Source organism: Physeter macrocephalus, chromosome 4 (genome assembly GCF_002837175.3).
Source record: "Physeter macrocephalus isolate SW-GA chromosome 4, ASM283717v5, whole genome shotgun sequence".
Lineage (NCBI taxonomy): Eukaryota > Metazoa > Chordata > Mammalia > Artiodactyla > Physeteridae > Physeter > Physeter macrocephalus.
The window spans coordinates 74063227-74090277 of record NC_041217.1 but is presented as its reverse complement, the minus strand read 5'-3'; the positions used below and the strand labels follow the sequence as shown (position 1 = coordinate 74090277).

At 44.5% G+C, this 27051-nt stretch overlaps 1 protein-coding gene across 1 annotated transcript; it reads right to left on the bottom strand.

The window, feature by feature from the left end:
* Window positions 1–18551: 18551 nt before the first annotated feature.
* Window positions 18552–25743, bottom strand: CRNN (cornulin; the record flags this gene model as incomplete). The annotated part of the gene is given in 7 exon segments (XM_028488816.2): window positions 18552–24431; window positions 24434–24829; window positions 24832–25052; window positions 25054–25186; window positions 25189–25321; window positions 25323–25400; window positions 25402–25743. Coding segments are annotated over 7 exon segments (1368 nt in total), but the record flags the coding sequence as incomplete, so codon positions are not given.
* Between the last annotated feature and the right edge of the window lie 1308 nt (window positions 25744–27051).

Below are 27051 nucleotides of genomic sequence, written 5' to 3'. Positions count from 1 at the left end.
TTCACTGCCAAACCATCTGCCTTTGGGCTAGTTATTCCCTCTCTGTTCCAGCTTCCGCTTTTGTTGACTCAGGAGCCATAGAGGGGAAGTATGAGTGTCTATAGACACCTGGTGAAAGTTTAGAGGAATTAAAGCCACTGCCATCAGGGAACAGAGCCCTGCATACATTGCTCAGGTGTGTCTCATGTGCCCCAAAGCACAGCCTGGGTTTGGAAGCTAAGTTAGTCAATCTGATATTTGTCTGAGGAGTTCATCCTGGGAAGATGGTCCTGTTTTCTAATTCAGGTTTGTCTAGAAATTTATCCTTGTTCCTGGCCCACATGTTCACATTGGGTTTGATTTTACTATTCCCACGACTTCCGCAAAAAATTTCCTTTCTTGGTCCCACAGATTTTATTCTAGAGACAAAATGCTTGTGGATCTGGGGCTAACACAGCATGTGAAACATACCAGAAGTATTATGGTGTTTAGCAAGTCTTTTGAGTTCCTATTATCATCCCCATTTTATAGATGAAAAAACTGAGGAACAGAGAGGTTAAATGACCTACCCAAGGTCACATAGCTAGTCATGGAGAGGGAGAGGATTTGAACCCAAACGGTATACTCTAAATCTCTACTTTTAACTTTGAATAAACAATAAACTTTGACAGTCATGTATGTTTCCTGAGGGATCCCGGAAAAGGTCTTACTCCAATATATGTTTTCCATCAAGGGTGTATAGTTGTATAGTGTTTACCATCAAGCATTGCCCCTTCTCAGTTTCTTATAGTACCTATGAAGGGTTACATCAATCCATTAGAGAGAATTTATTCATTAGATGTCTTCATCGTCTTATTGAATGGAAGTGGTAGAGGGGCTAGAAGGAATTGTTGCATTCTACAACGAAATGTCAATAAATCGCATCCTACCCCCTGCTCTATTTCTGAACAAAGTTGGAAAATTAAACAGGAAGAAAGTGTGGTAGCCAGAATGCCACTTTCTTGCTGATAGACATTCAGTTATAGGCTGTGGCTCTAGGTCTGTTGTTAGGGCTTGCTCATGGTAGACCCCGTGGTTAGGCAGAGTTACCCACCTAATGCCAGCCCTGGGCTGGGGCAGGCCTCCCTGCACAGATGTAGGTCCCTGTTATGGCATGGAGGATCTCTGCAGCTCCCAGTAGAAGGGCAGACCTGAGCCAATCACCCTTACAAAATTTAGCAATCAGTTAAGTCTTTCTACCATTTCGGGGGCAAAGACAAGAAAGGGGTGGAAAGAGGCCAGGCGTGGGGAAAGGCACTCATATTCTGCAGAGACCTTAGACCTTCTAGTCATGCTCTCTTATCCTACAGATACAACAGAATTCCAGGGAAGGGAAAAGACTCTGATAAGCAAGTGCTGCAAGGTCATCAGGGAGAGGAGCTAGGAAACTAGATATCCTGACCTGGGTACAGACTCCACTTACTTTGCACTACTTAGTTCTTCTCCAGGAAGAGTGAGCAATGGGAATGCCCCAAGACCTGGTGTGCAAGGGCCCTGGTGGGAAGGGGAAGGAGGACAGAAGCAGTGAGACCAGGGTGAGTGTGCCTAGAGAATAGGGCATAGAGTGACCCCTCAGAACTTCAGAGCATCAGGTATTGGAGTCAAACTTTCTCTCCCCTGCTGTCCTCCTCACAGCTCCACCTAGTGTCAGTGTGGAAGCTGGAAGGACTGCTTGGGATGACCCACTCTATTAGTCAGAGTTCTCCAGAGAAACAGAACCAGTAGGATGTGTATATATGTAGGAAAATGTTTATTATAAGGAATTGGCTTATGCAGTTATGGAGGCAGCCAAGTCCAAAATCTGCAGCTTGGAGACCCAGGAGATCCCATGGTACAGATGAAGTCTGAAGGCATTCCACTGGAGAATTCCCTCTTGCTCAGGTTGGTGGGTCTTTTTATTCTAGTCAGACCTTTAGCTGATTGGATGACACCCACTCACGTTATGGAGGGTAACCTGCTTTACTCAAAGTACACTGATTTAAATGCTAATGTCATGCAAAAACTCCCAGCAAGTTGACGCATAAAATTAACCATCACACCCACGTATTCCCTTCATCGTCCTTGTAGGGCTGATAGTTTTCCCGGATTTAAGTCATTTGAGTACCACTACCATGATTTTTTAGTGCAACATCTGTTTATTTTTTATTCAATATTTCCTTTAAACCAATGTTAACCACTCGCTTTAAAAAAGTTAGCCTCATAGCAAAATAATATTCAAGAAAAGGGGTTGTACTAGTAATTTCTTTCTAAAACACCCAAGAGTAAATAACTCAAGCATTTCAAAAAAGCGTGCTTAGCACCTAAAACCATCTTGCATCCTCCTTTTGGGAAACACTGTAACCAGGGCTGCAGTTGAGGAAAGAGCCCGAGGCCCCGCCTGACCACCAGGGGACGCAGTTGTTCGCCTTCCCGGAAGCCCGGGCTTTTATCCCACCTGGGGATCTCCCCCCCACCCCTCGTGGCGCTGTGCCCTCTCCCCTGGAGTGGCTACCCCGTAGCGCCCAGACCCGGGGGCCCTGAGAGGCCCAGAGCTGAGCCCTGCGGCGCCGATGGGGAGGGGCTGCTGGGGCCTGTCGGGGAGGTAAGGCCTGGACTAAGCGTGGCGTCCTCCGGGATGCGGAGGATCCTCGGAGCAGAGGCCCCCCCGCGTCGGGGGTGGAGCGTGCGGGGTGGGCGGGCAGCCCGGCGGCCTCCGGCGTAGCCCTTCGCCCACTCGGTGGTGCGCTTGGAAACTGCGAGAGGCCCTGCTTCAGGCATCCGCCCTCAGAGGCGCTGGTGACCGTGGCGTCCCCCGGCCTGGCCTGGCCTCGGAGGAAGTAGAGGAAGCTGCTTCTGGGAAGAGGGATTGCACTTCCGGAAGAGGGGGCGGGGCCCAGCCAGCTCAGCTGAGAAAGGCAGGTGGGAGCAACTGAGCCCTGGAAACAGCTCACATGGCCTTCTGGGGAGCGTCCTCCTTCTTCTCTGAGGTGAGCAGGATGAACCGCGGCCTTGGGATCCAGAACCCAGGACTGAGGTCGTGCCTGGCTTGAGGGGTGGGCTGGTTGGTCTGTCACACCTGCCAGCACAGGCGTGCTAGGACTCCCCAAGCGCCGCGTGCACACCATGTCTTGGTTTTTCTTATCGATATTTTAATTTAGATGGGTTCACTGTTAAACGAAAACATTTATTTTAAAAACAAACTTTCTGGGACTTCCCTGGTGGCGCAGTGGTTAAGAATCCGCCTGCCAATGCAGGGGACACGGGTTCGAGCCCACGTGGCACATCTACTGAAGCCCGTGCGCCTAGAGCCCGTGTTCCGCAACAGAAGAAGCCACCGCAATGAGAAGCCCGCGCACCGCAATGAAGAGTAGCCCGCTTGCCGCAACTAGGGAAAGCCCACGCTCAGCAACGAAGACCCAGTGTAGCCAAAAATAAATTTTAAAAAAACTTTATTCATTTATAAAATGGTATGTGCGTCAACGGCTTGATGACGTTTAACAGATTAAACAGAATAATACATGAAAGTTCTTTAAACAGTGCCTGACACATAAGAGCTCAGTACGTAGTACTTAACTGTTATTATCATAAGTGGAAAGAAGTTCTGGGAAACACTGGGACATATGGTCCTTCAGAAAAATTTTAACTCTCTCTTCCAGAATCTTTTGGACACTCCTGATTTGTAGTCTAGCTTTCTTCTTTCAAAAATAAATTTATTTATTTATTTTTGGCTGCATTGGGTCTTCATTGCTGCACGTGGGCTTTCTCTAGTTGCCGCCAGCAGGGGCTGCTCTTGGTTGTAGTGAGTGGGCTTCTCACTGCGATGGCTTCTCCTATTGGAGAGCACAGGCTCTAGGCACGCAGGCTTTAGTAGTTGTGGCACCCGGGCTCAGTAGTTATGGCACACCGGCTCAGTTGCTCCGCGGCATCCCGGACCAGGGCTTGAACCCATGTCCCCTGCATTGGCAGGCGGATTCTTAACCACTGCGCTACCAGGGAAGCCCTGTTCTTCCTTTTTTTATCTGTAGCCTGAGTGTCCTCAGTGGCTGAAGGGAGACGTTCCCTGCAACTCCATACCCCACCTGAAATTCCTGTCAGTTTAATTGCTGAGGTAGCTACTAGGTAGAGCTGCCAGCAGATGGCCCCAGAGCACTGTGGACATGTTTGCCTTTTTGAGTTCCCTCAAGAGGGTATTAAGGAATTTTAGGGATGCTTGAGGGTGTGGGCAGATTTGTTATTGTAGTTTTTTTATTTCACAAGATTTTGGCCTTTAATTGATTTGTTCATATATTCATTCTTCAAATATTTATTGGATGCCTGCTCTGTCCCAGATGCTATTCAGAGACTTGGTATATATCAGTGAACTAGAACAGACAAAGATCCTTGCTGTCATGGGTCTTACATTCTAGCAGGCGGCAATAACGGTAATAGATAAATTACATAGTGTGTTAGAAGTGTTATGGAAAAGAAAAGTGTAAACCAGAGTGTGTGTGGGTGGAGTGTTGGCATGGGCTGGTTGCAGTATTGAATAGGGTGGCTAGGATAGGCCTCATTAGGGATGCAGGATTTGATCAAAGATTAAAAAAAAAAAATGAAGTTAGCCAAGCAGAGAACTGGGTGAAGAGTGTTTTAGATACCATGAAAAATTTGAAGCAATTACATTTACCCTCTTATAGATGGGGTAATTGTGGCTCAGAGAAGTGAAGTGACTTGTCTAAGGTCTTACAGGAGGTTGCTGGCAAAGTTGGTGTAGTTTCCCCTCCTCATTTCTAGCCCCATCTTCCTTCACCACATCACATTACCGCTCTGTGTTTGCCACGGTGATGGAGGTTTCTTGTAAACCTGCAAAAATACATAACTTGCTTAAGTGATGACTCAGGTTGGCTTGGCTTATTTCCTCAATTGGGTAACACCAGACTCTCTGTGATCTTCCTTTTTTATGTAATCAATAAATATGTATTGCTACGTGCTGTGGAGGATAGAATTGAGGCATGGGCCCTGCACCCGGGGGACTAGTAATCTATCCATGGACATTTTTGGCCTTCATTTCTTCTCTTTCATCTACTTTCTGTACTTTCCCCAAACAAGTCCACTGATGATCTTTACCTACAGCTTAAACTTAGAATTGAGTCAGATTATCAAACTTAGTCACCCAGTCTTGGTGTCTAGGTTCCTGAATTCTCCCCCAGATTCCTTTTGTCGCCAGTTGATACATGGTGCCCCTAGTTATCCCCCGGTCACAAGTCTGTGCTCCCTCTACCCTGTGTTGGACCAGGTCTGTGAGACCAGGCTTATGCTTTATCCTCTACTCCTAGGCTTTGATTACATACCCCACCTGACCTTTTAGTCTCCCCCCTAGAACTGTCTCCTTGCCACCTGTATTCACAACTGTAGAGATCTCTCCACTTGATTGGAGACTCTGTGTCTTGCTATTTGGAAATTGTGCTTCTTGGACACTGATATGTGGACCTGTGGACTCTTGGACACTGTTCTTGGTCCCCCTGAGCTGCTTTTCTGAGCCTGAGTCAGTTCTCTCAGCCTCTGGCTCTGAGAACTCTGGACGTATACTGAATCCCCTTCCCTTCCTGCCCCCCCTTGCTGCAAGGAGATGGTGGTTAGGGTCTGTGTTAAAGTCCTTGGTCATGGTGCTTGTGAAACAGCAGTGAAAGACAGCAGGCTTTATTTTGAGGTAATTAAGTGTTTGTGAACTAGTAGTGTAGAGGAGAGGGGAGCTTGGTAAGCCTGTAGTGGATAAAAATGAGGAAGCCTGGTCTTGAAGGGTGGGTAGAATTAATAGGTGAAGGGAGAGAACAGGGTGGGTGAACGTGAGGTGTTGCGGGACAGTGAGACGTTAGCCTAAATGGAATGGAGAGGGTGTGTTTGGAAGTGGTGGTGGGAAGAGGTAGGTAGGTCGGTCGGGGCTGCAGCAGGGCCTGGAGCACCAGGACAAGAAGTTTGCATTGCAGTGTCCTAAAGTATTCTTAGGGAAGTTCCTGGGAAGTTGGCATAAAGTCATAAAGTGGGGAGTGTCATTAGGACCTATATATCCACCTCCCAATCTTTGAGGATCTCAAATTTACTATTTACATTTCTGAATGCTCATATAAAAGAGGTTGCCTAGGTTATTTTGTCATGGCATCCTGTTTCTTACTTAACCGTTTGCTTGTTTTTTCTCAGTCTCCTCTAGCATATCCTGGAAGGAATGCTGCCAGACTCTGGTTCCCTGTTGTGTCCCCAGAGTCCCCCACAGTATCAGATACTCAATGCTCTGAAAATACTTGTTGACTGAATGAATAAACTAAACTAAATATCTGTTTCTCCAAACCTGCTCTGCCCTCTGAATGCTTGAATCTGTTAGTGCTGACATTGTCTATCTTGTCTGCAAAGTTGGAAACTTGGAGTCAATCTTGGTGAAGACATGAGCACATGACCTGACTGCTCCTGAACTTGGCATGGGGCCGGTACTCCCACTGAGATCTTGTTTTTTACTCCATTATGACAAGATAAAACTACATACCCTGTTGCATTTTAGATGTGAAGCCTGAAAGCCTCAAACGTAAACATTGAAAGGAGTGAGAACTCATTGGGAGGCAGGGCTGCAAAATTGTAGATTACATATTTCTCAACGTAACAATCATATTAGCTGTTCTGAATTCTTCCAAAGGGCAGAATCACACAGTGGGTAAGAGTATGGGCTCTGGGATCAGATTGCCTGGGCTGAAATCCTCGTTGTGCCACTTACTAGCTGTGTGTCTTTGGGAAAGCTGCTTAACCTCTCCATGGTGTAGTTTTCTTGTGTGTGAAACATGGGTGAAGATAATACTTCCCTCACACAGTTATAGTGATTGAGTTCTCAGAGCAGTGCTACCATGTATTAATGCTCAACAAGGCTTGACTGTAATTACTAGTTCAGGGTATTTAATGGGCCGTTGAGACAACCTCTGTTCTCTTGCCATTTGGGGGCTGCTGCTCAGAGACAGGCAGCCTGGCTTCATCACGATGTGGCCAAGGGTGTGGTAGGAAGGGATGTTGGAATTTGTTGAGTGGGGAGTGAGCTCCTGCAGGAGATGACAGTGGCCACAGAGGGAGGCCCCAGGTGCAGACGGGATTATTTCAGGTGGAATGTACACAGAATTCCCTGACACAGTGAAGGACGTGTTACTGCCTAGCTCTGTATACGCAGGGCTGCACAGAGACGGAAAGATCTGTGCTTCTGCCCTGGGTTTGCTTTGTGGGAGGAGAAGGCAGCCAAGTCTGAAGACTGAGTGTTAGGTCTCATCGCAGTCCTGCTCTACTTCCCCATCCTCTCCTTCCTCAAATGACGCTCCCCAGCTCAGTGAGTATGGCTGGACAAGAGTGGTGCTGTTGTCAAGGTGGCCCAGGAGGGTTTGGTGCCTTCACCAAACTGGTGAACCATAAAAAGTTACTTGTCACCACTGGGTCCTAGTTCCCCACCATATCAGGCATTTAATTCTCTTACTACTTCCCTCTACAAATAGAGCAAAGATGGATTTGATAACCAGTTATTTTACACTATAGAGTGGTTTTATTGTGCTGACTTTTGAAATACTTGGAAGTGAAACATTTTATAGGTAGAGAAACATCCGCGGCCATCTATGTGTAGTAATAATGAGGTCTTTCCCAGCCCCCTGTGGGCTTCACAAGGTGTACTCTGAGGGCCCCTCAGCCCAAACTGAAGGACCTGAGGAAGAAGACATCAGCATTCCTCTCTTCTAAATGCAAAAGGCAAGGTGCAGGTGTGAGACATTCAAATTTGAAAGAAGATGCTATTGCAAGGAACCTTTATTTTTTTTTCTACTCTACCTGTATGCAGAATAGAAAAAAGACTGCCTAAACAGGGATGGAGGGGAGTTGGAGAAAAATAAAGAGGAGGATGCAGCATGTGGTTCTGTGCTCTTCCTCTGCCCCAGAGTGAGTGTGATGAATTTTTTTCTTTTTTAACAGAAAGGCATCAGTGTATTTTGTGAATAATGTCTTGATCAAGGTCAGCAGTTCTTTTTTAGCACATTGTACTCTGCCCAGAAATAAAAGAATCTCTTTAAATGAACATTTCCAGTGACAATGAACAGTCCCCTCTCTCTAAGTGTGGGCATCCTAGAGCTGAGGGGACAGGGGCCTCCATTAGTGTCTCCAAGGTGAGGCCCTTCAGTGCTGGGGAGGACAAACATGGTTTGGCATGCCTTGGCATGAATGAGGGGACTGACTTTCTCCTAGCCCAAAGGTGGCATCAGGGGACATCTGCAAGTTCCATCCAATTATTCCTGTTCCCTTCCTGGATACTTGCCTGTCTTCCTCTTCACCATTCTGACCTAGTCACTTTTCTATTCTATCTTGAAAAGATTTAATTCTTAGGATATGGTTTTACCTTGTCTGTATGGGTCCATTTGGACTCTCAACCTCACATCCCTTCATATGTGGGCCCCTCTCTCCATTCATCCCTTGACACTTTCCCAGAGCTGTTTCCAGAGCCAAAACCACTTCCTGAGCCAGAGTCATCTCTTTATTGACAATATTCTGAAATACCTCTATCTGCTCCCTCAAGTCATTTCGCTCATTCAGTGCCAACTTAATTTCCCAGGACTGAGTATTTTACTGCCCGTTTGGCCTTTGCTTTGTGATCATCTCCTTCAGCATTCTGTGCTCCTTGATGCAGTTGGCAGCTTGATTTCCCAGTATAAGATGTCCCTAAGTCTTTTTTGTTGGTAACATCAATCACTCCTCTCTGACTGAACCCATAGTTTTGGATCAATGAATTAGAAAGGTAGAGTCGGTAGAATTTTTGAGGTAACTACCTCCTCGCCTGAACTGCAACCAGACTTTTCCTGAGTGACATGACTTTCCGGCAGTTCCAGTGCAGGGTGCTCATTCTCCCTCCTTGTGTGGTGGCTGGAGATGGGCTGAGCTTGCCTTTGCTCACCACCCTGGCTCCTTCCAACGACTACTCCTCCACTGATGCATACGTACTCCACCCTCTTTCCGACCTCAGTTTTCCCTTGACTGATCTTGCCCTATAACCGTATTCAATAAGGACTTTGGCTCCTTTCCGTTCCACATCAGCCACCCCTTCAAATGGCCGCACCCTGAACCTTGCATTCACCCATAACTACTCCACCTCTTGGGAAGCCAGGACTCCCGGAGTTTCACTTATTGATCACACAGCATAGCCTTCTTACTCTTCTATTCCTTAGGTTTCTACTAAGCCCATTCTTAAAAAATAATCTTTATTTTTATTTTGAGCAATTGCATGCCTGTCACCCAGAATTGATAGTGACAAATATTTTGTCATGTTTGCTTCAAGGCTTATTAAAAGGAATAAAACATTATAGGTACATTTAAGTCTCCTATGCTCTTCCCCAAGTTATGATCTCCTCCCCTTCTCAGAAGCAATCACCAACACAAAGTTGGTGAATCTGTGTATGTGTGTGTGTGTGTTTATAAAATGTAATCTTTTGGGGTTTTAAAATTTACATAGTATACTGTATATAATTTACAGCTTGATTCACTCAATGTTATATTTAAATAATATATATATATAACAAGTAGTTCATTCCTTTTTAAGTGTTCTGTAGCATTCCAGTATAAGTATATTGTGCAGTTTATTTATCCATTTCCACATTCATCGCTACAAGCAGTGCTGCATCAAACAGCCTCATAAATATCTTCCCACGCAAAATAGTGTAGTGCTGTGGCAGGTAGGTAGGACCACAGCTAGACTCTGGCACCTTTGTGTGAGTTAGAAAGGCTTCCTCTTTGCATGGGCCTAGTCCTCTGGACACATAGCTTGGCAAATGGAGGGTCCCTCGGGAAAAGAAAAAAGTACTCACATGGTTGTAGCTTTGTGCTAAGGATATGTGGGTTGTTACGTGGACATGCATTGGATTTCTTGGACTTGCTCCCTGTGGGCATCTCTGGACAGTGGACAGATTTCATAGCCATAGTTGGTGACTTGTGTTAAGAAGAAAAACTTTAGAGTCACACCACTTGGGTTCAAATGCTAGCTATGGTGACCATAGCCAATTACGCAATTGCTGTGCCTCACTGTCCTCATCAGTAAAATGGGAATATGGAATTATCTCTCTCATGGGGTAATTGAGAGGGTTGCATATAGTATAGTAACATATAATAAGTTTGACTTATACTAAGTTTTATATAAATATTAGATATTATTATTGTCGTATATGTGCACCTTCTTTTAAGATACAAGACTAGGAGTGGAACTGCTGGTTGGTTGGGTGTGCATTTTATGTTTTGTTTTTGTTTTTTTGCTGTACGCGGGCCTCTCACTGTTGTGGCCTCTCCCGTTGTGGAGCACAGGCTCCGGATGCACAGGCTCAGCGGCCATGGCTCACGGGCCCAGCCGCTCCGCGGCATGTGGGATCTTCCCGGACCAGGGCACGAACCCATATCCCCTGCATCGGCAGGCGGACTCTCAACCACTGCGCCACCAGGGAAGCCCGGGTGTGCATTTTAAATAAACCTGTTCTTTATTCTGTCTCTATTTGTTCAGCCTGCCAGTCTCTGTCTTGCCTTCTTTCATATCTGTCCTGGATTCCATAATCACACTTTTGAAAGCGTGGGCCTCAGTCATGTTATAATGCATCGTGAGTTTGTCAGCAGTGGGGAAGCATCTCAAAGAGGCACAAATCTGGTCACCCAGATTGCTCCCAAAGTGGGCAGAAGAAAAGGACTGGATTAAGGGTGCAATGAGATCAGATCCTCCTGCTAGGCTCAATGACTCCTCATCTAGACAGGGCCTCCACCTCCACTGAGAGATGTCACAGATAAATGATCATGATGGGCTGAGCTTGTTTTCTTCCTCTTCCCTTCCTTCTCCTCCCTGTGTCCTCCCCCTCACGTCCTCCAAATACATACGCCTTCAACCAGCAATCTGATATACAATCTACAGCTACTTATTGCCTGTTACTTGCTTTCCTCCCTCTGGTAATTCTCCTACCTTTTGCTTCTCTAGTTTTCTTTAGTTCTGTTGCCAAGAAGGGTCCCTGTATCCTTAATTCTTCCTTGAAAAACTCCCTGCAACCCCGTATTCTATCAGACATCTGGTTTTCTATGATGCTGTTTCCCTTTACTCTGTGGAGTGGAGCCTGCTACTCCTGAAGTTAGTGTGGGGTAGTGGATTGAGAACGAGTTTTGTGGTGGGTCACTTCTGACCTACATCATGGCTGATCTGTGTGTCCTTGGACTCATGGTTAACTTCTGAGAACCCCAGTTTGCACACTGAAAAGCTTAAGGATCTCTGCTCCAAAGAGTTGTGAGGTTAAAAAGGGATAAGTGACCTGGCATTGATACATAGGTCCTAGTATATTCCATATTGTTATTTACCTTTACCTGAAAAGCTGCTGCTGCTAGGAAGGCCCATCTTTACTACATTAGGGGGAAATTTGACTGTAAGATTATCCCTCCCTTCACACACACAGTTTGGGCCCAGGAGAGATACTGTAAGATGTCTCTTTCTCCCATACTTGTAACCCTCACTAGGGATCATTCAGTGCCTTGGACCCTTCACTTGTCCTCACACCTGCCCTGCTGATTTCATATCTGCCATTTTCTTTGCTTCTTCTGCCAGGCTGTTGGGTGTTGGCGATATCACGTACTGTGGTGCATTCGCTTCTCTCTACACCTTTGTGATTTTTCCACCTCATCTAATCTCTGAATCCTACCTGACAATCTTTCCTCATTCCTAGTTGATGCCCTTCCCAGACCCCTCAACAGGTGTTTCACACCTTTCCCACTCATTTCAAGCCTCCCTCCCTCCCTGTATTCCTTTTAGCAGATCACTTCACTTCCTTCTTTGTTAAGATGGTGGAGTGTCTAAAAAAGCATTAGGAGTCCAGTCTTGAGAAGAATGTTTCTTTGAATAAATGACATAGAGACATTTAAAGGAAAAAAAAAAATCATGAGGTTACCAAGGTTACAGTTGGTCCTTTCTTGTGGGTAAAAATCAGTGATTTCCCCACGTGATTGATTATCATACTTGTAGATGTCAGTATTATGAAAGTCAGGGAGAAACATTTTTCATGAGGGAGTCAGCAGTTTACAGGAAAGAGCTCAAGGCTTCATTGACTTGGGGACACTAATTTTAGGTAGAATTTTCTTCCATATTTTCAGGTTATCTCAGGGCATAAAGATTTTTTTCCCTCTGAAACAGTTGGATCTGATGTACTTAGTCATAATAGTGATGGGCAAGGGGTCAATTTTGCTTTCTCCACAGGGGCAACAGATGTGAATTTTTCTAACTTCCATTCTTCTCAAAGGAATCCAACAGATCATTTAAATGCAGGTTGCTGGATCCCATCTCCTAGAAATTCTGACTCAGTGGATATGCGGGGGAGTCCAAGAATTAGCTTTCTGAATAAGTACCTCAGGTGATAATTCTCATCCTAGGAACCGCTTTTTTTTTTTTTTTTTTTTCCTTGCATTAGCATTTTTTTTTAACATCTTTATTGGAGTATAACTGTTTTACAATAGTGTGTTAGCTACTCCTTTACAACAAAGTGAATCAGTTATACATACACATATGTTCCCATATCTCTTCCCTCTTGCGTCTCCCTCCCTCCCACCCTCCCTATCCCACCCCTCTCGTGGTCACAATCTGCCTAGTATTTAGTCCATTACCTTGGCATCCTATTCTTAGATATTTTGATTATTTCTAATTTTTCACTATTACAATACTATAATGAACATTCTATACATAAATATTTGAATATATCTGTTTATTTCCTTAATATGATAAATTCCTAGAGGTAAAATTATCAAAAGATATGAACATTTTAAAAGCTTTTGATGCATATTCATAAATTTTTTTTCATAAAATTTCTCCAATTTTATACCCTTCGATAATGTTTTGCCCACTTTAATGTCTATTAAAAATAATTCATTCTTTTTGCAACCTGGCATCTCAGGTAACTGACCCACCAATAACACATTTCTGGTCTTGGCTTTGCAAGAAACTTATCTGACTAAGGTTGTGGGTATATAGATTAGAAAGAAGATTTGGGAAGTATTATTAGAGGAAAAGAACAGAAACTGGCATTTTCTTGTATGAGAAAGTAAGAGGTAGATTGGTGAGGTGGTAGGGATAAGTGCATATGGGAGAGGGGAGAGTTTGTTAAGCATCTCTACATGCTTTCCATATGGTGTTAATCTCCCAACAACTCTATAAGGGAGATATATATGATGATCCTCATTTTCCAGTGAGGAAACTGAAGCTCAGAAAGAACCTGGGTTCTAAAGTTATGCAGATGGTAGGCGGTAGAGCCAGGACTCAGCCAAGGTCTATCTGACACTCTGACCCTGGGGACTGGCAGTGGCCTCTGTCCACTACACCACGATGCTCTCAGGAGAAGACCAGAACCCTGAGAGATAGGAGAGTCAAAGAAGATGGGCAAGGTTGCAAGGTCAAAATGAAAAGCATAGGCAAATTTTATTGTTAGTTCCTAGATCCACGGAGAGGTAAGGGTTGTCCTTCTGTATAAGGGGATTAAAGTTGCCTCCATTTGGTGGATGGTCATATTCCCCTATTGGAGGTGTGTGGGTTTGGCACTTGTGACATGCTGCTGAACTAGGTAATCTGATTTATTTCAACAGATCCCACAAAACACAGCAGAGCCACCTGCAGGCCCCACATCCTCCCAGGTGAGGTGCTTATTATGTAAGGGTGGAGAGCAGAGTAATCTGCAGTTTATTCTGCTGGCAAAACTCTAAGGGGAAGGCAGATGGCCAGAACCAGCTAAGTGAGAAAGATCAGGTCGTGGGTGGAAAAATCATAAATCTGTGGTTTACCTCAGATTACTGCATTACTGCTTATGTGGGAATAAATAATACCCTATGTTATGTTAAGGCATGACTAGGAGGTGTAATTAAATATTACAACACCCTTTCATAATACAAACACTTCAACGATACATATGGCTACTGATGTTATCACAGAATAGATGGTAATTAGAGCAGTGAGTTCCTGGCTGGTATATCATGGAAGATAGAAGTGGATTTTAGCCCTCTGTTTTATAAGGGTAACTATGTGCTTGCTGTGAGTGGTAGGCAGTGGAAAAGATCCATGATGAAATAACAGTGTTTTTTGGTGGGGAGGGTGTTACAGTCTTTGTGAGTAGAGTTACAAAACGTCTTTACAAAACATCTTTCTCTGCACCAGAGAATGAGGCTCAAAGAGCCATTTTCAGGATTGACGATGACTGGTAATGGAGCCACCTGGAATCATACCAAAGCTAAGGTTAGTTTAGGAGGGGCCCAAAGGCGACAGCATGGGCTTTTGCTCTCTGAGCTAAGATTCTTTGGTTATTTCAATATATTTTCCATTATACCTACTAATTTCACGTTAGTTCCTTGACAGACTAGGTCTGGTTCATTTTATAATATGCCAAGCATAAAATTGGCACTCAGTAAATTTATGGTGATATACAAATCAGCACGTAGCATAGTATCCCATCTTTATTATTTGTGATTATTTATATTTGGGATTAGGATTAAAAGACAAGGTAGATTTCAGCCTGTGTAAGGGAATTTTTCCTCGGTGGATGGTGACTTTCCCTTGGAAGAAAAAAACAGAACCCAATTGATGAGTAGGTCTCATAAAACAAAAGATTGATTTTTCTGGTCACTGTGGCCCAGCTTGTTCTAGTTTGTTAAACGTACCTCTCGAAGTCAGATGCAAAAGGTGAGGCCCTAATGGTTGACTATGCCTTCCCCAACCACACACATCCTCTGGTCCGCTTCCTGAGTCTTGTGAAAAAATAAGCCAATTAGAGATCCACTCCCTACCCACTTCTTAGGTAACAGCCAAGTAATCCTGAGAGGGAGAGAGATGGACCAGTGAGAAACTGATTTTACCCTGGTAGACAGGATAGGGGTTTGAGAGAGACAGGGGGAGGGTTGGTGTTACATGGGTACATTTGGAGTAATGCTGTGACATTCAGCCCTAATCCTTAGGTTTTCTTGGAGATGGAAATCTCCACAGTTGAGGCTTGGTCCGGAGCAACTGCTAAAAGCCATAATTATCCTCATAGGAAGAAAGCCCAACCCGTGAGAATCTTCTATACTGGATCAAGGTCAAGCAGATTAGGACCATTTGCAGCTTCTCCTCCTCCTTCAAACATCCTTTGCTTTATAAATAGCTGGCCTTAAAAAATGCTTTATTCAGTTCTTAACATTTTTGAGTGCTTACCATGCCGTGTGCCAAGCATACATATAGTTTTTTATGTATGGATTTATCTATCCTCACAACTACTATGAGGAAACACCATTATTTCTCCACTTTACAGGTGAGATAACTAACACAGGTACCTTGATCAAGCACACACCTCTCGTAAGGTGCACAGCTGAGGTCTGAACCCTGGCGACCTGGCTCCTTAGCACTCATCTCAATCACCAAACACTACTGACATGGGATGCTCTAAATCACTGGAAAAAGTCCATGGAAGCTATTCTGCAATCATATATCTTTATATAATGTGTATGTGCATATATGTATACATGTAATTTTCATAGAATTATAACTTTTATGTTTTACATATAGATGTATAATTTACAAATATAATTTCCATAGTCATCTGCACATGTAATAATAAATGTACATTTTCATATAGCTATTTACATGGTAATTTGCATAAAGAGGAGGGTGCGGAAGGGATTTATTGTTGGTGTTTTTTGTATTCATCTCTTTGCTGTGTCTTTTATGATTTCTCTATGATAAACATATAATGGTTTGAAACTAAATTTTCTTAATTTAAAAAAGGATTTGGGAATTCCAGCGGTCCAGTGGTTAGGACTCCACGCTTTCACCACTGAGGGCCTGAGTTCAATCCCTAGTCAGGGAACTAAGATGCCACAAGCTGCACAGCTCTGCCAAAAAAAAAAAAAAAAAAAAAGATTTTTTTTTTTTTCTTATTTAAGATAGTTAAAAACATGCATTGACTGAGTTCCTACCTGCTCAGTAAGGGATGACACAAAGCCGAAGCAGAACTCTGGGTCTGCAATGGCACCAGGCTGTCTCATTACCATAATGGGTCTTACTTTTTTTTCCAAGAGAAGGTGGAGGCTTCCAATGGCATGCATTACTATAATGGCCTCCAGGACCCCAACAAGCATTCCTATTCGAGCTGGGTTCATTTTATCTTTGTGATGTCAGCTCTCTTCTGGAGAGTCCCCAGATAAACCAGAACAACTATTCCTCCACATTTCACCCAGAACCATGGGCCTCAAAACTGCCTCAGCTACCCTGGTGGCACCAGGGAATGGGGAGCCTCGTCCCCTGGCCATCTATTTAGTGCTGTAAGAGGAAGGTTCAGGAGCCCCTTTCAGCCCTGATGGATAGGAGGTGGTGCTGCCTTGAGAGTTTAGCTATGTCTGTTTCAACGGGCCCCAGTCCTTCTCCTCAGTCCCTCCACAATCACTAGCCTTATGGATCCTCAAGCCTCTCACCATTCAGGCAGCAATAGAGGCAAAGCCATTTGGCTTTTTTTTTTCCATAGTTTTTTTCTCTCTGCTAAATGGAAATACATAAGAATAGGATGTTCCTGCTGCACCCAAACTTTGCCCACTTCCTGGAGATGTGGAGAAGGGAACCACCATTTATTGCCTGTAGCTTTTGTAAAATGGGGAGCACTGAGAACACTCCACACAGAGCCGAGTGGCCTACATCAGCCCTGGGAGATGAGTCCAGAGTGGTCCTGTGAGTGGCTAGGACAAGGGTGGGCTGCAGCCTTGGTCTCGGGCCCCAGGAGAAGTGCACAGACAGCTGTCTTCTGCCTTGAGGCGGGAGAGCCAAGGGATGTTTACCTCCCTGCCTCTCTGCATGGGCTGCTCCAGAACTGTACTTTCCCAGGTGGGATAATCAGGCACGCATAGGGCTGTCCCTGCCCAGTGTAGCCACAGCCCTGGCAAGAGGTCTAGCTCTACAGAGCGATGAGGCAGGGCCTGCCCCAAACCAGATGCTGGGAGCCCATTTGTCAGTGGGAGCAGCTCTGTGAAGGGCACGCCCCGACAAACACACACACATATACACCCCCACTATCATCCCTGCAGCTCAGAGCAGCCTGGGGTGGGTCACTGCTGAGATTTCAGGGTCACTTCCTCCAGATGCTGCTGTTCCCGGTGCCACACTACTGAGCCTGTCCGGGTTTCTGATACCATCTCCCTTTCCAGCATAAGCAAATGTCCTGCAGGAGCTCCTTTAGAGGCGTCAGTCTTCAGTACCACCAGGGGGCAGCAGTGCAGTACACCTGCTTTCTACGTGAAGGGAAAGTACCTGGTGGAAAAGGTTTGTGGGGCATTTGGAATGGGGCTTCAGCCCCGCGTACCCAACTCAGGGGGACAGGATACTTTACATGCGACAAACCATATCACTGGAGCTTCTGAGCTTTGCAAAGGCCAACAAGATGTTTGAGTCAAAAATAAATAGATGTCATCCCATATGTGATATATGTATGTCTGCTCCAAAATAAAAACTGTGCAAAATTAAATTCTGTAAATTTCTAGATCTAGAAATAAAGCTTCTGAAATTTGTGCATTGTTAAATTTAGTAATCATAAGAAATTCTTACTTGTTAAGCAATTTTTAATAGAGTTTTTCTCAAGAATACAAACTGTAATTGCAAAGAAATCATAACTAAAATCAGGTAAATGTATTATATATAAATAATTTCAAAAACAAAATTGTTAAAACTTTCCCCAAAATTAGTAAAAATTATACATAAGTGGTCTGTAGGTGCATTTTAATTTGTTTGATATGATGTGGAAGGCTGAGTCTTCCATCCTTCAAAGAGAATAGAGTCCATCTCAGGGAATGTGAAAAAATACACTCCATTCCCATCAAGCCCCTGTGTATTTTCCACAAGTTTTCCCTTGTGGCTCTAAGATAACATGCACATTCTTTGAAAGAAGCATCTATGTGGAAACTTTAAGTGACTGAGGAAGGCCGGTAAGTCCTGAGAGAAGGAGAGGCATGTTAGGGAGGGAGCAGCCTTGTTACCTTAGCAAATGCCCTGGTTCACAGGGGCTAGGACACACACACAGGCCCCCAGCCTCTGAATCTGGGAGGAGAGCCTTCTTGAGTGGCAGACTCACATCTGCCAAGCCCAGAGACTAGGACTGACCTTCACAATTTCAGTTGATTGATTTACAACAAGAAACATGAATGTTGAAAAGACTAGTCACTCATATCCCCTGGACAGTGCTTTCTCCCACAGGGACCCATGTCATGACCAGAGGAGCAGAGTTCAATTTTTGATTTGGAGGTTAAGGGCATCCATCCAGCCATTCACCTGATGGAGGTCCGCTGCCGCCATAGACCTTGCCAATGGGAGGTAGCCCTCTTGCCTAGACGCAGACTGCTTATATGGGCCCTGCCTCATTGGCTCCATGACTCACCTTTTCTATATTGGCTGAATAACCCTCCTCTCTTCTGAATGAAAGGTGAGTACATTAAAGTTGCAGTCAGATTCTGTTGACCTAGACACCATTTTTTCTTTTTTTTTTTTCTTTTTTTTTTTTCTGCAGTACGCGGGCCTCTCACGGTTGTGGCCTCTCCCGTTGCAGAGCACAGGCTCCGGACGCGCAGGCTCAGCGGCCATGGCTCACGGGCCCAGCCGCTCCGCGGCATGTGGGATCTTCCCGGACCGGGGCACGAACCCGTGTCCCCTGCATCGGCAGGCGGACCCTCAACCACTGCGCCACCAGGGAAGCCCTTTTATTTCTTTTTAAGGTTGACCATGAATGTGTCTCTGATTTGATCCATTCCAATGTTTAATATTTATAAGGAATTCCTATTCATTTATAACTAAAATTTGGGGGATGGGGAATCTCATGGTAGCTTCCAGATCCATCCAGCAAGGTATAGGGAGGGTTAGAAGGGAAGGGCTGCCTGCTCTTTCCTCTCCATGACTCATGGTTGCTTGACTTCTCTTTCAGAACCACATATGTCTTCATATTTCCCCTGACTGTTCCAGTATAGCCCCCTTCCTCTTCCTGGAAGCTCCCTGAGAACGTGGATCCAGAGTAGGGTCTATTCCGAGGCGTCAGTGGGCTCCATGCTTTCATGGCCTGAATCCCCTTTTGGGGCTGGAGGTGGACCTGGAAGGGCCACTCTGTGTGACTCCTTCCCAGCCCCTTTGGATAGATCCTCACACATACCTGTGTCCTTTTTTCTCTGTGAGGCGTGATCAGTCACTGAGTTTATAGCCAAAAGATCTGAGTTTAGTCCTACCTCTGCCATTTTCTAACTGCGTGACTTTGGCAGTGCTAAAGAAACTCCATTTTCTTATTCGATATGAGCTTGATTATAGCTGCCTTTCCATAGTCACAGGTCTGCATAGAGATTATATTAACTAATGTATGTGGGAAAAAAAGGTGAAGTCATTCCATTTTTTTCAACAAATAATTCTTGAACGCTATTATCTGCCAAGATCTACTTCAGGTCCGGGAAAACAGCAAGAGCAAAACAGGCAGATGTAATAACGATGAATTTTGCCAAATTCCCTCCATTGAGGCTGTGTCATTTTGCACTCTCATCAGAAAAATGTGGTAGTACCTCTTTAACACAGCCTTGTCAACGAAGTCTATTCTCAGAAAGTCTGGTCTCAAGTCTATTCTCTTAGAATTTTGCCAAGCTGACGGTGAGGAATGGTATCTCGATATAGTTTTAATTGTGTTTTTATTAGTATGAACAAGCTTTAGCATCTTTTTATATATTTAAGGATCATTTGCATTTCTTCTGTCAACTATCTGTTTATATATTTTGCCCATTGTTATTTCTTATTTTGTATAGTTGTGCTTTCTCACCTGTACCTTTTTTACCTTTTTAAAAATTAGGCTGTTTAGTTGCTTTCTACCTAGTTTATTCAAAGAAATAGGTTATTTATTTTCTTCTTCTTCTTTTTTTTGTGGTATGCGGGCCTCCCTCTGCTGTGGCCTCTCCCGTTGCGGAGCACAGGCTCCGGACGCGCAGGCTCAGCGGCCATGGCTCACGGGCCCAGCCGCTCCGCGGCATGTGGGATCCTCCCAGACCGGGGCGCGAACCCGGTTGCCCTGCATCGGCAGGCGGACGCGCAACCACTGCGCCACCAGGGAAGCCCTATTTTCTTATTATTTACTTATTGTACTACCTTCCTACTTTCTTAGCCATCAATTTCTTCTTGTACCTTTTAAAATTCATACATATATATATTTTTTCCTTCATTGGTATTTTTCTAGCTTTTCAATTGGTACATTTTTAATTCATTTATTTTAATTTTTATTCACATGTAGTTAAGGCTCTGAATTTTCCTTGGAGCATTCATGCAGTTGTGTTCTATAGTTAGGTATCTCATTTGTCATTATTTTCTAAAAGTTCTGTAATTTCATTTTGTATTCATCTCCTTTTATCCAAAAATTGTTTAATAGGGTGTGTGTCTGTTGTTAATTTTCAACAACAGCAACAAAAACAACAGCGACCTGGCAACATTCATTGATACTATATGTGCCAGCAAGAATGCGATTTGTATTATTTCTGTTGTTGAATAATGTATTGAGGGTTTCTTTGTGGCTTAATATTAAATATTTCATGTGTAGAAGGTATATTTTTATTGTTGGGTTAGTATATATATAAAGAGTTATATTTTAATATTTGTGTTTAATTTGTCTCTACTCTAAAAGTACCCTTTACCCCATTATTTCTTTTTTTTTTTTTAATTTGTCCTTGTACCTACTGTAGTTCCTGCTTGTATGAGACTTGTGCTACATTATTGAAAGTATAGATACTAAAAATTGTTATATTTTCATTATGAAATTATAACCTTTGACATTTTAAAGTTTCCTTCTTGGTCTTATTTAATGCTTTTTGACAAATTCTGTCTTGTCAGGAATCAAGATAATGACCCTGCTTTTTAAATTTTGTTTTAATCTGCAGTTTCCTGATTTTTATTTACCCACTCACCCCTTTTAAAATAATTTTCTGCATCTCTTGGATTTGAATGTCTCTTGTAAAGAGCATAGACTTACATAGACCCAGTATGAAAACTTGTTCTTTCAATAGTGAATTAAGCCTTTTACATTATTATTATAAATTGTATGTTTGACCTCAGTCTGCCACACTCTTTTGTGTCACATTTATGCAAATATATATCTTGTACATAAATAACATTCACTATGTTGTCATTGTATTTGCTTTTTTTTTTTCCTGGAATCTATTTTGATGTTGAGAAGCGTTTGTATTTTCATTCTAATGTTACCTTTATAGTAACATCTTCATGTAATATGTATCCCCTTCCTTTTTAAATATACTGTCTATTCATCTCCTACTCTAAGTAATAATGTAATTTGCTGAAAACTTTTTCACTCTCCCCATCTTCTTTTTTCCTCAATATCTAATTTGAAGTGATATCCTTTTACTCCCAGGTTTTACTTAAAATTGTATATTTACATAAGACAATCAGTGGAGTTACTCTATTTTCCATACACTTTCTCCTTCTGCTTCATTTTTGTTAGTGTATTATATTTATATTTAGAGCATATAATGTGAAATGTTATTCTGTCATCTTTATCCCCGTTATTTAGTCATAGTCTACAGTAAACATGTAGAAATGCTCTGTATCATATTCTATGGCAAATGCTTTTATAATTCTGGTTTTTGTGTGTTTGTTTGTGAAGCTCATTCTCTAGTAGCGTCCCCATGAAGGGACTGTGGGAACACTATCCCCTGTATCCTTGCAAGTTCTTTGCTATTTGTCTTTGGCCTTTATACATAAAGGTCAGTGAGGGACAGGTATAAAATCACTTTGTCCTCAGAAGGACAGCCTTACCTTTTACTCTCCTGGCTCTAGTTCTGGGTTTTTTGTTTTGTGTATTAGTTTCCTATTGCTGCTGTAACAAATTATCACAAACTTAATGGCTTAAAACAACACAAATTGGGGCTTCCCTGGTGGCGCAGTGGTTGCGCGTCCGCCTGCCGATGCAGGGGAATCGGGTTCGCGCCCCGGTCTGGGAGGATCCCACATGCCGCAGAGTGGCTGGGCCCGTGAGCCGTGGCCGCTGAGCCTGTGCGTCCGGAGCCTGTGCTCCGCAACGGGAGAGGCCGCAGCGGAGGGAGGCCCGCATACCACCAAAAAAAAAAAAAAAACACAACACAAATTGATTCCCTTGCATCCTTGAATCTCACAAGTCTAAAATCAAGGTGTTGAAAGAGCAACTGGAGACTCTAGGGGAAAACTTGTTTCCTTACTTATTCTAGCTTCCAGAGGTCATGGGCATTCCTTGGCTTGTGACATATCACTCCAACCCCTGAGGCCATGATCACATCTCCTTTTACTGACTTTAGCCCTCTTGCCTCACCTTTATAAGGACTTTTGTGATTACAGTGAGCCTACCTAGATAATCCAGAACAATATCCTCATCTCAAGACCCTTAATTTAATCACATCTGCAAAGTCCCTTTTGCCATATAAGGTAATATATCCACAGATTCCTTGGATTAGGACACGGACATTTTAGGGGTTATTATTCAGCCTGACACATTTTGTTTTCTTCTTGGAGATTTCCCTTATTTCTTGTAAACCAGCAATGCAATGAAAAAATGTGCTTTATGCAGGATCTACTTGTTTTCTTGTGGGAGGCCTTTTAGAGTAGCTAGTCTGCCATTCTACTGGAAGCCAAAGTTCCCTTAAGAAGTTCCTAAACACTTTGCATAGGCTCTACTCCAAACTTTTGGACTTAGCATCTCTAGGGTTAGGTTTATAAACCTGTATTTTAAAAACTACTTCCAAGGTGATTCTTACAACAAACCAGAGTGAAGAGGTTCTACCCCGTAACCTCTTGTTCATATCCAGAGAGTGGGACATCACGAGCCATCAGAGCTGATATGGGCGAGAGGGTAGGAGAGGGAAGCCCAGGGGCTCTGCTTTTGGCTCAGTTCCTGGTAACACATGCCTTTCCCCTCCCTTAACACAGTCCTGGTGGCCTTCTTCCATTTATTGGTAACCTTAGGTCAGCCTTCCTATGTGACCTTTCAAGATGAACAGAGACGCTAGAAATAGAGACTGTGAAAGACTGAGAATAGCTTTGCCTACCTAAATCCTGCTTGTCTTTTAAGGGCATTTATGAAAAAAAGCCTCTTCTGGTGGAAACTTTTCTGATCCATCTCTGCCAAGTATAAAAGTATTACATTTCCTCTCTTTGATTCTGACAAACCTTGGAAGCTTTTTTTTCAAACGAGGCATAGTTGATTTACAATATTGTGTTAGTTTCAGCAAAGTGATTTGATTATTCATATATATGTACATATATATAGTCTTTTTTTCGATTATTTTCCATTATAGTTTATTACAAGATATTGAATATATAGTTCCCTGTGCTATACAGTAAAACCTTGTTGTTTATTTTATTTATGGTAGTATGCATCTGTTAATACCTACCCTCTTTCCCCTTTGATAACTGTAAATTTGTTTTCTATGTCTATGAGTCTGTTTCTGTTTTGTAAATAAGTTCATTTGTGCTAGTTTTTAGATTTCACATATAAATGATATCACATTATATTTGTCTTTATCTGACTTATTTCACTTAGTATGATAATCTCTAGGTCCATCCATGTTGCTGCAAATGGCATTATATCATGCTTTTTTATGGATGAGTAGTATTCCACTGTGTATATATACCATATCTTCTTTATCCATTCGTCTGTCGATGGACATTTAGGGTGCTTCCATGTTGTGGCTATTGTAAATAGTGCAGCCATGAACAGTGTGGTGTATGTATCTTTTCTATTTAGAGCTTTTGTCTTTTCCTGGATATATGCCCAGGAGTGGGATTGTTGGATCATATGGTAACTCTATTTTTAGTTTTTCAAGGAATCGCCATACTGTTTTCCATAGTGGCTGCACAACTCTTGGAATCTTGCACAGTGTTTACTCAACCAGATGCTCTTCAAGGGTGGGGACCACGTCCGGTTCATCATCAAAGCCCTGTAGCCCTTAGCCCACCATGTCAGTAGTGATTGAATGGGACACAAAGCTCAGTTGCTTAGGAAGGTTTTATTGATGCATTAGGATAGATGGGGCAATGGACAGATGGCAGAAATAAAAGTAGCTCTGAAAACCCCCAGAAGCTGAGGAAAACTTGGCACAAAGGGATGACTTGTTCTATGTCTTCTTGCTCCTGAGAGGGTCTGCACAGCAAAGCAGGTAAGAGAGAAGAGCTTAGGATAGAAAGCACCTTGCAGAAATGGTCTCACTGAGAAAGACCTAAGAGAGAAGCACCACGATGAAGAGCTAATGTCCAGGCACCTGCTAACTGGACTTGGCCAGAGCACAGCAAGCCAGCCACTCTCCGCTCTTCCCCCAGCGCTGGGGCATTCATGGCTTGCTGCTTCTGAAGTAGGAATACAGCCCTCTGGCTGTGAGGCCTCGCTTGCCTTCCACTGGGCCACTGCCTGGCCTTGTGCTGAAGGCACACTGGTGTGCAGGCTGCCCTGGTCCTGCCTTTGGATCACTATCTCCCTCGTGTGGTCATCAACCCACTCCCGTTTAACCACGGTGGGCTCACTCTCTCCCTGCCCTCCTGTCACACTGCACGGTGGGAGAGTGCTGCTCCGGTCCTGTCCACCTGTCACAGTGCTTGCCCCAGTCTGGGCCTGTCCTCCCAGCACTGTCTCTCCTGCCTCCTAGTTGATCACTTGTGTCCATCTTTGACCACTGCCTGACTGCTTCTGAGTCTGGCTCTGTTCTCTAGCCCCTGTGTGGCTTGCAGTCTGGCTCCTCTCCTGCTCCACAGCCTGGGTGGCACCTCCCTGTGTCTGAATGTGTCCTCCTGTCACAACTGGCTTGTCTGATGCCTGTCTTGACCGTGGGTCTCAGTCTCTCTGGTCTGGCCACAGGTGGACTCCTGTGGCTGGATGCTGGCGCTTCCTGTCTGATGGCTCCTGTCCTGCTCCATAGTCTGGGTGTGTGTCTGGGTTTGTGACCCTGCCTGTGTCTGAATGTGTCCTTCTGTCACCACTTGGCTTGTCTGACTCTTGCCTTGGCTGTGGGTCTCTTCCTCTGGTGGACTCCCGTGGCTGGATGCTGGCGCTTCCTGTCTGATGGCTCCTGTCCTGCTCCACGGTCTGCGTGGCACCTGTCTGGGTCTGAGGTATCGTTCCAGTGACAGTCCCACTTGTCCGGTGGGCTCTGTCTGTTCCCTGGTCTGTGACTGCATCTCCGCCCGCCTCTCTCTGGTCTGAGGACTCTTGTCTTCTCGCACTCTCTGGGTCTGCTGTACATGGCCCCTTGCTTGCATCTGCTGGCTGGCTCCCTCCTGTCTCTGGGACTCAAGACTGCCTGTCCCGACGACTGACCTGAGCAGAGCTGATGTACTGACCTGGGGTCTGAGACCCAGGCCCGCCCTGTCCCCCTGGAAGCCTGCTCACTCTGTGTGCTGCTTCTCCCCTCATCTCCTTGTCTCTTCTCAGCCCTTCCCACTGCAGTGCCACTTCTCTGTCCTCCTGGCTCTTGGGAGGCCGCAGGAGTGCCGCTTCCAGATTTCTGAGAGCCACACGCTCCCTCAGGACTCTCACTCAGTGTCTTGAAACAGGCCAGGGCGACTTTAAACACCAAGACCAAGAATTCCTTGAATTCTACTGTCCCTGTGTCGTCTTCATCCAGTGGGTGCAGGACTTCATCCACAGTGGCCGGATCGTGGGGTTTCTGGGGAGAAGAAGAGGCTAAATCAGCATCCCTCCCCCAAGGAGGATGTGGTCAGGCCGGTCCACTCAGCTCCCAGGCATCCCACCCCCGAGCCTGGGAGCCCACCTGCTCGGCACCTCCACACCGCACATGCACACACACACACACACACACACACACACACGGACACACACACAGACACACACACAGACACACACAGACACACACAGACACAGACACACAGACACACAGGCACAGACACACAGACACACACAGACACACAGACACAGACACAGACACACAGACACACAGACACACAGACACACACACACACAGACACACAGACACAGACACACAGACACACAGAACTAGAATGGCACAAGAAGGAAATCCTGAGAGGACCACGCCTGAGTGGTTCATCCATTCCTCAGCGAGGAGGGATTCTGCTTAACCCCAGAAGTGCTCCGTAAATTGTTTTGTAATTTGTTGTGAATGCAATTTTCCTTAATATTTTTATCAAAGTTCAAATCATTTACACAATGATGTGGGTTCCATCGTGTCTAAGCCTTTTTGCTGTCCATTCCTAAGATCTGAGTAGAAAGAAGTGCTGCAGCTATTGCTAAGGCTGGAGTCCTGAGCAACGGGGAAGGGGTGGCCCCGGCTGCTGCCTTCTAGATCCTGGGCCCAGACCTGGCGCACTAGGTGTGCCGTCTGTGTCTTGCCCAGAACTTATTTCTCTCTGGGTGTGCTGCATGTTTCATGGGTGCTCCTCCTAAAATGCGGCGTCTTCTTGGCTTGTGTCTCTTTGGTCCTGCTACTGCCATGTGTGTGAAACCAATCATAGAATCTGCAAGGTGTGAGGTGCTCCTGTCTGGGGAAGGGCCAAATCTGCTCCACTGTGATGTGTGTTTTTCTTTTCTTTCTTAAATGTGGAAGGCCGTGTTCTTACATACTTTCAGCACTAACAATCCTCTGATTGGTCTTTTTTTTTTTTTTTTTTTAGCATAATAATAACTGTTCCGACAGGTGGTAAAGAGGATAGAGACTGGTAATTACAGGCTAGCTCACCACCCCCTGGGGAGGCTGCGGAGAGGGAGCGCTGTGTTAGAAGCATGCTCCTGGCTTCTTCAGGTGGTCCTGTGTATTAGGGTTCTCCAGAGAAACAGAACCAATAGAGAGTTTATTTTAAGGAAATGGCTCTCACGACTGTGGGGACTGGCAAGTCTGAAATTCACAGGGCAGGTCAGGAGGCTGGAAATTCTGGCAAGAGTTGATGTTGTACTCTAGAGGCCAAAGGCATTCTGGAAGGAAAATTCCCTCTTTCCCTGGGACCTCAGTAGTTTTCTCTTAAGGCCTTCAGCGGATAAGATGAGGCCC